Source organism: Mus musculus, chromosome 4 (assembly GCF_000001635.26).
Source record: "Mus musculus strain C57BL/6J chromosome 4, GRCm38.p6 C57BL/6J".
Taxonomy (NCBI): domain Eukaryota; kingdom Metazoa; phylum Chordata; class Mammalia; order Rodentia; family Muridae; genus Mus; species Mus musculus.
In genome coordinates, this window is record NC_000070.6 from 19,307,060 (window position 1) to 19,319,979 (window position 12,920).

At 37.6% G+C, this 12,920-nt stretch overlaps 1 protein-coding gene across 1 annotated transcript in view; it reads left to right on the forward strand.

Moving 5' to 3' along the window:
* Cngb3 (cyclic nucleotide gated channel beta 3) overlaps window positions 1-12,920 on the forward strand; it is a 229,774-nt gene that overhangs the window by 26,210 nt on the left and 190,644 nt on the right. Inside the window, exon 3 of the mRNA NM_013927.2 lies at window positions 2,472-2,598. Within this exon, the coding sequence (NP_038955.1) occupies window positions 2,472-2,598 (127 nt within the window). The remainder of the gene's footprint in view (window positions 1-2,471; window positions 2,599-12,920) is intronic.

Sequence of the window (12,920 nt, forward strand, 5' to 3'; positions counted from 1 at the left end):
GAAACCCTGTCTCGAAAGAAAGAAAGAAAGAAAGAAGAAAGAAAGAAAGAAAGGAAGGAAGGAAGGAAGGAAGGAAGGAAGGAAGGAAGGAAGGAAGAAAGGAAGAAAGAAAGAAAGAAAGAAAGAAAGAAAGAAAGAAAGAAAGAAAGAAAGAAAGAAAGAGGAGAGGAGAGGAGAGGAGAGGAGAGGAGAGGAGAGGAGAGGAGAGGAGAGGAGAGGAGAGGAGAGGAGAGGAGAGGAGAGGAGAGGAGAGGAGAGGAGAGGAGAGGAGAGGAGAGGAGAGGAGAGGAGAGGAGAGGAGAGGAGAGGAGAGGAGAGAAGAGAAGAGAAGAGAAGAGAAGAGAAGAGAAGAGAAGAGAAGAGAAGAGAAGAGAAGAGAAGAGAAGAGAAGAGGCTTCTAAGAGATAACAAGACATAACAAAATAAAATATAATAAGATAAAACAAAAGTCATCATACGGAAGTTGGATGAGGAAAACCAACAGAAGGAAAAGAGCCCAAGAGAAGGAAAGTGCAAGAATCAGAGACTCATCTGTTCACACACTCGGCAATGTTTTAATAAAAGTATTAAACTGAAAAATATAATATATACATAGAGCTCCCGGTGAAGACCTGTACAGACCCTATGCTTACTGCTTCAGTTTCTGTGAGTTGGTTTAAGCTTTGCTTAGGTGATTTAGAGGCCCTTAGTTTTTTGGTGTCTTCCATCCCCTCTGGCTCTTATACTCTTTCTCACATTTCTTCTGAGGGATTCTCTGAACTCTGAAGGGAGGAATATGATGGAGAAATCTCATTTAGAACTATATGTTCTAAGTATTCAATGAGTATAGCAGAAATAAGGCAATGCTTTTTTTGTTTGTTTGTTTGTTTGTTTGTTTGTTTTGTTTTTCGAGACAGGGTTTCTCTGTAGAGCGCTGGCTGTCCTGGACCTCACTTTGTAGACCAGGCTGGCCTCGAACTCAGAAATCCGCCTGCCTCTGCCTCCCGAGTGCTGGGATTAAAGGCGTGCGCCACCACGCCCGGCCCAAGGCAATGCTTTTTGAGTATAGCAGAATACCACTACTATTTTTTTTTAACACCAGTAGTATTTGGTTTTACCTTCGATCTCTAGGCTACCTAGTCTCTCTAGTCACTGAGTCTTTTGGCCACCCAAGTGGTATCAGATATGCATTCCATCTCATGGAATGGGCCTTAATCAAACCAGACACTGTTGTTATTCCCACAAGCATTGCCCTAGCATATCTGGCAGGGAGGTTGCCACAGTAGGCTTGTGGCTAGGTTGATAATTTCATTTCTCTCTTCGTAGCCTGCAGAGTACCTTCTCATACCAAAAATATTAACAGGTAGGATCTATACAGGAACCAGCTCTACCTCTACATGATCAATGAGTTGTATAGGTGTTATATTCAGCAATGAAGCCTTTCTGGCAGTTTGTGGAGAGCAACCTGTTGTCTTGGCAACAGTATGGGTTATTTGGGAATTTGCGTGGGTATCCAGTCCTGGTACTGGAAGCATCATTTGGTGACAAGAGATGACCAGTGAGTACTCTCTATTCCCCATTATTTGGAGACTTCTTCAGGATTACCTTTCTAATTTTAGGTTTCCCTTGCACTAAGCTTCCATACTACCCATCAAATACTCACTAATTCTAGCTGTCTCTACATGCATTATCAACTCAACTCTATCACCCATCACACCTGATCCTTGCAGTACAATGATATTGATGATGAGGTCTTGTTTTAAATTTCCTAAGTACAGTACATCTGCTTAAAAATAAATTTGACACTGTAGATAACAAATAATCACTCAAATATGTATTTTCTCTTTTTACCTTTATAATTTTTAATATTCAATTATTTACTTTTTAAAAAATTTTCTACAATTCAAACATATAGCAATGAGTAGATTATTCTCTAACCAAATAGTAATTCTTAATGTTAATTATAAATTATATTTGTAAGTCTGATGGAAAAAATTATTTCTGAATTGAAAATAGAGCTATTATGTACTACTTGGTGTAATTTTTATAGAAATGATTTCACCCAAAGCTACACGTAATCAAATCAAACTGAGAAAATTGATTTCATAAAAATTAGAGTATGGGTTCTAAACTATCAAGGACACAAAATGTCTGCCTTTTTCACTTCGTTGAATCTATCATCCATTAAGTGCATTCATAAATTGTGAATTCTATAGCAAAATTAGCAATGCCTTTTGGATGCCGAGAGTTGATCCTGTGTTTTGTTATTATTACGAGGCATATAAACAATGTGAAACTTTTATCATGTAATAAACAATCTTTCAGCATATTTTTCCTTGGCCTGACAGTATCTCCAGGTTAGTCCTGTGTGAGGAATTCTCTGGGAAGAATTTTCTGGAAGAGAATCAGCACCTCTGTAGATTATGTTTCCAAATAAAACTGTGTCAGGGGTAGTTTGGATTCTTCTATTTAGTTCTATTTCTTTGCCCTAGACAACAGCACTGGGGAAAACTCTCTCAGAGATTTCACCCCAAATCCTGACCCTGAATGTCGAGCAGAACTCACCAGAACAATGGCAGAGATGGAGAAAACTAGGACTGGGAAAGAAAGGCCAGTCAGGTAAGAATATGAAGCGCATGGCACAGGTTGGAGACTTCATACACAGTTCTGGAGTGGTGTGATAAATTTCTACTTCCCTCCTGAGTTTAAGCAAGCAATCCACAGCAGAATCTTAGCCAGGGAACTGGACCAGAAAAGGAAAATTCGCTTCGTCCAGCAGTTCATCATGCATTATTGACCAGCCATGACTACTAACCAATGTCCAGGCAGTCACTGACTGAATGACAAATCCCACTCATGGAAACAATTTGCATACTTACTAGACATGGTTTTAAAAAAAAAAAAAACAATTTTCAAAGTACATAGAGAAATCATTATTTCAATTCTATAAACATTGTAATATTCCAGAAGATAGATTATGATTTTCTTTGTTAGAGAAAGAGCAACATGTTAACCAAAGACAGAGAAGCAGGCAATCTACCAGCCACTGAAGGGATAGTTTTATAAATACTGTGCATAAGATGACTTGAAATATCACAAAGAGATGCAAAATTAAATGAATTCACACACAGGCGTGTATGGATGCTGGGAACATCTTCATTTTGCTGCTTACCATGGTGTTACATGCCTGCTGAAACTATTTGAATTGCTTACCTATGGTTAAGGTCATTGCAATGGGTGTGGAAAACATTAAAATATAAACTTCTTCTGTAACAGGCAAGAAGAATTGTAATGTAGAAGGAAGTAAGAATAATCTCTATTTCCTGCCCACTTCATCACCCTACTTTTCTTCTATGTTCATTGCCCCAGGACCTTGTTGAGCCATACTGTTCATGGAAAAAAAATCTTTATGATTATTTAAGATCCAGAGTCCTGACGGAACTCTGAACTATACTGACTGAACAACAGATGGTAGAGAATGTATTGCAGATGAGCACAAACTGGACTGTACATGAAGGTCACACAAGCTTCCTTTCTTACATACAAACCAATGTTAAATTTTAAAATATAATGTAGGCAGAGAAAAAATGCTAAAATCTGAGTGAAGGGCTAGATTTTACAGCAAAATACACACGTATTTATACTAGTTATGAAATTATTGATGTTTATGGAAGGTTTTCCATTGCCTTTAGTAGGCTTCTCTTATCTTCACCTTGCAAATAAGCAACTCAGGGCACAGAAAAGGTTAATTAGTTTCCTATAGGAAAAGGGTCAGCTCAGAATAAAATTACGTTAAAGAAGACAGGAATTCCTGAGTGGTAATTTTTCTTCCTTCCCACCAAACACTCTCCTCTTTAATCAACAGGTTAACCTCTGAACCAACTTCCCTTTTTAGTATTTATGTTAACATATTTAAGCTTTTTCAATAAGCTCTGGCAACTGTAGAGGCATTTCAATCCAGCAGCATGGCTGCTCTGACAAGGGATCACATCCAAAGACCTCCTAGGTCTGTGTGACCTGGTTGGAATGACACCCCTTTAATCCCAAACAATGAAAGTAAAGTTAGTTTGTAGAAGGAAGCCCAGCCATGTTGAAAGTGACATTTAATTGAGGAGCAAACAAAGTGACAAATCAGAAAAGATTTGACAAAATGAGTCAGAGACAGGATGTGCCCAAATCTCATAACAGACCGCAAAGAGAGGCTGCTTTAGAGCAGTGCAGAGTGAGTCAAACGTAGAGGGCAAGCAGTTCAGTTGAGATTAGGCAATACAGAGTGGAGTTCATTTGAGCTCAGTTGGGTGCAGTTCAGTGCAGCTCAGGTGAATGCAGTTGAGTTCCCTTGAGTTCAAGCAGTTCTAATCAGTTTGTGTGGTCAGTGCAGTTCAGTTTGTGGGATTCAGAGACATTTTTTACAAGCAGAGAAATTCAGTGAGAAACCAAAAGAAGCCAGATTGAATAAGTCACTTCTTGGAAGACAAGATTGTTACAAGGTTAAAAGCTTCCAGGCCTAGGCCTAGGAATAGTTAAAACAGAGAAAGAAGTGCTCTGGGTTCATCGTCCATCCTAAACTGCATGTTTGCACAGCTTGGGCACAGCTCTCATCCTATCCCTCCATCTGAGTAAATATATGTGATATTTACAAGTAGCAATTTCTCGGAAGGCTATATTTAAATTAATACTGTTTCCTCTGCTCATACAACCGTCTCCTCTTTTGTCAGCCCTAACAAACTTCTACCCATTCTTCAAGTACCATCATATCCTCACATCTCTAGAGGACCTTGTCTGACCTTCCTAATGAGCTCACAGTCACCTACATAAGAGCTCTTCCATGGCACATATCTCTATAGATGTTCATGTGATTATCTGAAGTCATCAGTCTCCTCCTTTTCCTCCTCGTACTCTTCTTCTTCTTCTTCCACCTCCTCCTCATCCTATTCCTTCTCCTTCTCCGCCTTCATGCTTCATGAAGCTTGGAATGGTATCCTCAGTTCCCAGCTCAATGTCTGGCACAATATTGATTAAATTAATCAGCAAATGAACACAAGCATACTGAATTCATTTCTCCAGAACTCCTAAATTTTCAAAAGTATATAGATCATCAGTAGGAGTGGGCTAAGTATGAACAACACCCAGGATTCCCCAATCATTATCAGCATCCTTGGGGAAAGTAAGCATGACCATCACCTCACAAGGGTCTGGAGGGAGCAATGCTGTACTCAAAGGGTCAGTTCTTTACTCTTTACTAGACTTTTAGTCAACCTAACTATTCTGGGCTGGCAAAACTAGTAAATTCTAGGTGACTTCTTTGCTGTCTTCCTGATAGTCCTCTCTGAAATGTAGGTAGCAATGCAGCTGGGAATCATTAGCAAGCTACGTACTATATCCAAGCTAACAAAATGCTTCTTCTTTCTTAGGGGGTGGCTGTCATGTATTTTCTCAGAATTAAGGGAAAATAAAGCATGCACTAAAGAATGCTCGGGTGACATACTTGATTAAAGCTAAGGGAACTAGTGTGATGCCACCTGGGGGTTAGAGAAGGTGTCTGCTGATTGCTGTGAACCAGTGTTCCCTAGCTAGAAGCCTATGGAGCAGTGTCTTGAGTATTATTACACAGCATCGAAGATAACTATTGAAGGGAATAGTTGTTCAATATTCTTGGTGAATCAAGATTCTCTTAGTACCTGCAGTAAATACAAAATATATGTTCAGCTTTGAGCAATGTAAAGTTTAAAAAATTGTCCCTAGCTGAAAAACATTAAGGGATTTAACATTTGGTTGATTATGGGCTAAAGTAGATATGTGAGTGCCTAGTCCTTGCCTCAGTTTTTAAGTTTGGAGAAAATATACTATTAATAAAATCTAAATATAAGATTGTTTTTAATTTAAAGTACATTCACTTCATTGTCTGACTTAATCTTTGGACCAAAAAGAGATTATTGGGTCTGAAAGAGTTAACAGGTATTTGGGAATACTGTGTGATATACATGTGAAATTTCCCTGTAAAAATTGCAGGGTGATATTACTGGTTGCATATTGATTTCCATTATGAACAGAAGATGGAGAGGGGAAAAATTTTTTTTTCCATTTTTTATTAGGTATTTAACTCATTTACATTTCCAATGCTATGCCAAAAGTCCCCCATATCCACCCACCCCCACTCCCCTACCCACCCACTCCCTCTTTTTGGCCCTGGTATTCCCCTGTACTGGGGCATATAAAGTTTGCAAGTCCAATGGGCCGGAGAGGGGAAAATTTTAAGAAAACAAGAACATAGACACTGCCACCTGCACCAGTCACCAGAGTATAACCAAAAACATGGACAAATGGATGGGGAAAGTTATTAAGGATTGGCTTATGAGATAATAGAAGCTGAAAAGACCTGGCCTTTACAGTCAGCAACTAGACAACCAGGAGAGCCAACCATGTAGTTCTAGTCCGAGGGAGCATCATGTAAGTTCCATAGTAAAAGCAACAAGCACAAGACTCAGAAAGTCAGTTTTCATTGTCTTGTGAGAAGACAAGAAAAGACAACTATTCCAGCTCAAACTGTGAGGTTCTAGATTAGACTTTCTGCTGGTCCTTTGACGCAAGCTATTTAGGAGAGGTAATCTTCTGTGCTTGGTCTTATGATGTCCTTGTACTTTTCATCCAAAACACACTAACAATGTTTTCCCATGTATCAAAGTCCCCATGGCCCTGTCACGTGGATATGTAATGTGAACTTTCTCTCACCATCTCTGTTCCATCCATTTCAATTCATAAAGGAATTGAAACGACACAGAAGCTTGTTTTTTGTGATTTGAACATAATCTTCTCAGTACTTCACATTCTTCTCGTCTTGCTAAGCTCATGCTTACTCAAAACTCCTGAACATAAAATTTGCATTCATTTGAACATACAACTAATGATCTTCATTCTCTCATAGAGAGAACTGCAAAGATAACTATTCAAAAATGTAAGGATTCAATTAACAAAATAATCCATTGTGCCTTGGCCTCAAATATTGTTTTGTAAGAATAAAATTTGTGTGTATGAATTTAAGTATAGTATGTCTGCTTTGTAATTTATATAAACACAAAAAGACATAATAGTATTTATTATATAAATTTGATTTTCATAAAACAAAAACATTTCTATGATATTTTTAAATTATCTTACATATAATTTTAAGGATAGCCAAAATTAACTTTCCATCAAAAGTAATAACGCTAATCTCAAATGTATGTCATCCAAGGAAGAGATTTTTTTAAAGATATCTCCAGACTGCATGTCCACATATCTGATTGGAATCTATTTGTGTTAAAGTAACATTCAGATAGCTTTCCCTTTTTTATATCTTTTCACAACATTTTCTAAATTGTCCATTTGAGGAGAGAAATTCTCTGTAAATCTTCCTTCAAAAAATTCAACCAATTTGTTATCTTGTCAGAGAATCATTATCTTCTGAAAGACACAGGGATCACCCTAGGAAGACCCATTGAAGCCATTTGCCCATTACCAAGAAAAAAGAAGGGTCTGTTTCTAGCATTCTATTTCAGCACATCCTTATTTTTTAATATAAAAAAGGTACAGTTTGATGGACACTAATGAATACCAAGCAAAAGATGTGTTTTGCCTGAAAATGTCAAATAGCTACGTCTGAAAGAAAAGCCAGAGGTGGGTGCTGATAGGTTAAGTGGTTAAATGGCAAACAAGGAAGCGAGTAAAGCATTCAGTGCCTGAGTCAGGGTGGGGCTGCTGCTAGCCTGACTTCTCCCGTACAGGATGCAGCTTTCACTCCTACCCAGGATGCTGAGATGGAAGGTTATTTCTATGAATAGCCTGCTCTGTTCATAATAGCAATCAGTCTCTATTTGGGTGGCTTTAAACTAAGCAATCATTTCACAGCAGGAACAATGAGGGAGAGGAGGATTCAGAATCTCATCAGCACTCATAAACACTGATGTTTATTGTTCTGTAACTAGCAAAAGCAAGAGTCGCTGTGGGAAAGATGCTTTAACAATCCATATGTGCCTTTATAGCTGAAATAGGAAAGGAATGTCAGCTATCAAGTTTACAAAAATAAAACGAAATTCATAGTGCAATGATTTGTAAGCTTGTGGCTTAATAATAAATAAATAAATAAATAAATAAGCATAAGGAAACCAACCATGCATTCCCTGCTAGTTTAGTTTTGGGAAGTATTTTGGGAAGTATTGTGAAAATTATGTGCTATCACCGTTAGTTCTAAATTAAAACTTCCCTCTAAGGTAAACACTGCTTTTGTGATTAATTATTGAAAACACTTTGGACTAGTTGCAGTAGCATATGCTTGTGATCCCAGAATTGTGCAGGGGGAGGCAGAAGGGTCCACAGCTGGAGAATACTCTGCAACACGGCAATTTTAAGGCCAGCCCGATTACATGAGATTCTGTCTCAGAAAACAAGTGAATAAAAAGTAAACCACTTTGAACAACAGATTACTAATCCATTCTCAATAAAGATCATTAACTTCTCTTACTAGCCATATGACAGACTAAATATCTGTAAAAAAAAATGTTCAGAGAGACTACTTTAAGTCACTAACTAAAATGAAATTTTATGGTATAGCTAAGACGACAGAAAAAGAAATGAAATGGATGCAAATTTTTAAGAATTGAGGTTCGTTCCTGTGATTTTTGTCTGCGTTTATAAGGCCAGGATCTGGGCTAAAATATAATATTGGTGACACCGGTGGCTAAACTGGACAGAAGGATAAACTGGAGACTCCTCTATAAACTAGAACCCAAAGAGCAAACCATTGAGAAGTAAACTATCCCCCCAAGCACAGTCAGAATAAAACTTGTCTTTGTTCTAGTTCTAACTCATGGGAGGGGAGAGGGAAGAGATGAGACAAAATGGGACTAGACAAGATGAAAAAAGGAAAAAAAGATAGGCATGGAAAGTCAAGAATATGACAAGGAAAAAATTACTTCCCTGGGGATTGTATGCTGTGAGTCAGCATTCAAACAGGCCTACAACAAAAATTCCTTACATCCATATCTTACAAAAAACTTAGTCCAGTTTAAAACACACATTTAGAATTATTCAATGGGAATGTGCAGACATTGTCTCTATTTTGTGGGGGGAAATCAAACTTTGAAACCAGTTTTCAAAATATCCCAACAGATAAAATCACAATGAATATTGTGATTGATAGTAAAAAATTACTTACTGAGAGCTAGAGCGATGGCTCAACAGTTAAGAGCTCATGGTACTCTTATGTGCATCTCACAATAGGTAAATAAAAAAGTGGTATGGAACTCATAATGGGTGAATAAAAAAGTGATGTAAGTCCAGCTCCAGGAAACCCAGTGTTCTCTTCTAACCTCATAGGTCACTGAAGTCACATGCACAAACCCACATAGGAAGACCTAAACAACATAAACTCCTGCAGATATGACAATAAAAACACAAACTGAAATGAAAATAATAAAAAATTAAATGTATTTAAAGTCCCAGGACGGGGTCACCAAGGGGCCCCCCTTCTCTTTGGAGTAGAGGAGGGGATAATGGGGGAAAGGAGCTGTAAGGGTGGGCTTGGGAAGAAAATTTACAGGAGGGCTCTGATAGGAATATAAAGTGAATAAGAAAATAAATTATTGAAACAAAAAGAAATCAAGAGACGGTTGAAAATAAAACAAAAGTACAAACTAATAAGCACACATATTTTCACAAAAGAATGAAACACAATTTCTATAATGAAAATATAGTCAGTGAACTTGTAATAGAGGCGATTACACAGTTGAAGAATCCATACAGTGGATAATGGATCTGAAACACAGAGCACAGTGAGAGAGAACACAACACAACATGCATAGAATCAGAATTTCAGAAGACAAAAGCCAAGAGAGAAAAGATAGCTCACTTGCTGAAAGAAATCATGAGACTTGGAACCTCAAACAAATGTAAATCAATGAAAATAAATTTACCTTAAATGCATTCTAGTGAAACTTGAAAGTACAAAAGACAAAAATAAGATCTTTAAGCTAACCAGGAAGTAAGTACAAAACAAGTATTTGATTCTCAACAAAATCTATGGACACCAACAGAGTCAATAATGGCATGATTCAGATTTCATGATTCAGGCTTAAATTCTATACCTGCTAAAATTATTTTTCAGAAATAATGGGGAACCTTAGCCAACAAGGGGAACTGTGAATGAAAACTCCTAGAAAGAACAGAGACTAATTGACTATCACAACTGCCCAACATCTGGATCAGATGCTAATTAGATGCCTCTGATAAATGGCCCCATTGCAGCATTTCAGCCTTCTTGGGCCCTTATGACAACATCGTAATGCCAGTAGGAAGCAGTTACAGAAAAAATATGACAACCATTAACCCACCTTACAAGATGAGATGCTAAGTAAAAAGGCCTGCATTTTGACAGTAATTTATGATTCTTAGGTCTCAATTGACTCCATAGCCAATGACTTGGACTTTGGGAAAAGAAAAGACAAATCAATGATTTGATTCAGTTATAAACCAGGGTAGGAAATGAGAGGACTGAGTTAGCCAGAGCCAGGCTGACTCCATGACAGGCTGCAAACTGGTAGTTTGGAGACAAGGTGTAAGTTTCTGTTTGCCAGAAATGAGAACCTAGATCCAGGAACTCGTGGTCAGCCAACCAGAGCTGTGGGCAGCCAATCTGAGAATGACTTGCCATCCTGGAAAGTCCCCACAGCCCTAACTGATTACAAAGGCACTCGTACCACCGGAGATAGAGCCAACCAACCAAGGAAAAGAAACATGAAAGTCATCCACTCCTACCATAACAGACTTTAAATTGACCCCGCAGAGTACACACCTAAGTCTCCATTTCCAAAGAGGGAGACGCCTGCATGCAGGAAAATTCAGCTGAATAAACGCTCTGCTTTTGCACACCATTTGGGTCTGGAGTCTTCCTTCAGCGATTCTTAGAGCCTAACACTATGAAGATACTGGAATGTTCAGAGGTGAATTACTTTCTCTGGGACTATTTAGAGCACTGTAGAACAGCCCTCTCTTGCCTGCCGCTGTGTGTGAACTAACATCTTGTGACTAGTGGAATCTATTAACGTAGCAGACCACTAACCCCTTATTCTGTAAAACTATAAAAATTTCATAAGACTTCCTCCATCTTGAAACATAGAATTTGGAGTAACCTAAATCTGGGTTCCAGGGCCATGGTTATTCAACACAGCTCCAGAATAAACCATCTTTAATTCCCTTAAAATATACTAAGAAGAAAAGACAGGTATTAACTTAATCAAAATTGAAGAGCATATAGATAAGGTTTTAACATATGTACCTCAGAGGGAAAAAAAATTATCTGACAGAGAAAAACACAAATTGAGATTTCTGCACCCAATCAGGAGATAAATTTAAAATGGTCATAAAAGGCAAAGTTTGGTGGTGGAGACTATAAGCTAGAAATTATGAAAGTACAGAAACCAGATGCCTTGTGATCTCAAAGCCGCTCCCTGCCTGTAAATATGACTTAGGGAATTTGTATGATGATGATGTGCCAATGCATGCTCATCAGTTATCAGGAGCATTGTACTCTGCTGGCAGTTGTCAATGATGGGGAGGTTATGCATGCCTAAGAAGAGAATATAGACAAAGCAGCAATACATTCAGCTCAGGCTTACAGTGAACATAAAACAGTCCCAAAAAAATAAAGTCAATTTTAAATGTAATAAAACCTAAATAAGAGTGATTGGCATCAAAAGTTGTTGAAGAAATAATTAACTTTAAATTTTCTTTATTTAATCTGCAAGTTTACATATTTTTGGTAAACACTCAGAAGGGAATTTTTATCCTCTATAGGCTAAGCTTATACAGTTCTGTATTATGAAACAGTAGATGAGAGAAAACAAATGTAGTTCTGTCATCTTCAAAATGTAACTCATAATTCTGCTCTCCTAGTATGAGTGATTGTAAAATACTTGTCTTTCCTTATGAATAATAGATTATATTTCAAAATAAGTAAATATACAATATATTTGAAAACTTGACTTAATAAATTGGACTCAAAGGACTGTAGAGAAGCCTTCAGTCTAAAATAATATGTAATTATTTACAGTTTATATAGAACATAAACAGAAACTAATCATATACTAAGTCAATGATGGATTGTAAACCCTCTTGTTTAGCTTCTTAAAATATATGTTTTGCTAGCAATTTAAAGCCCTAGTACCAGGAATATGCTATTACTTTTTAAGGTTTTGGCCAATGTGGACCTGTAGATCCCTAAATATTGCAGGTTATTTTCAATGTTCTTTGTTACCATGCAGAACCGGATAGTAAGACCCCATTGTTGAAGATACAAAATGCTTTCATCATGGAACACAGACAAATTAAGCTGGTGCTGAATTGGATGATTGATCCTCACTGACTAGATTTCATAGTATTAAGGTGCTATACATGCTACCAGAAGAAAAGGTCATCATTAGTCCCACATAGCCATGAACCTTGCAAGCTACAACAATGACTGGATTGACAAGATATGCTTACTAGTGCAATAGTGGCACAAACGTTATGACAATACCCAACCACTTTCTTATGGGATCGAAGGCCCAAATCTTGAGATAGAACCCATACCTGGGATTGTTAACAAGTCCAAAAATCTATGGCTAGGTAGACCTTAGGCCCTAGGAGAGACCCTAACATTAGTTGTCTGCTAAATGGATATAGTATTAAAACAATTCTTAATAAATCCATAATGGGTCCTTAATAAATCCTTCTGACTACACATAGACCTCTCTCAACATCAAAGAAGTTTCTTCTTGCAGAAGATGTCAATTAACATAGAAACTCTTAACTGTTTAATGCACAGAGAACAATACACTGTGTAGTACTCATCTCTACATGGGACATACATATTACAGCCCTTTCCATAAAACTCAACCAAATATTTGAGGAAGAGAGGACAGAAAGAT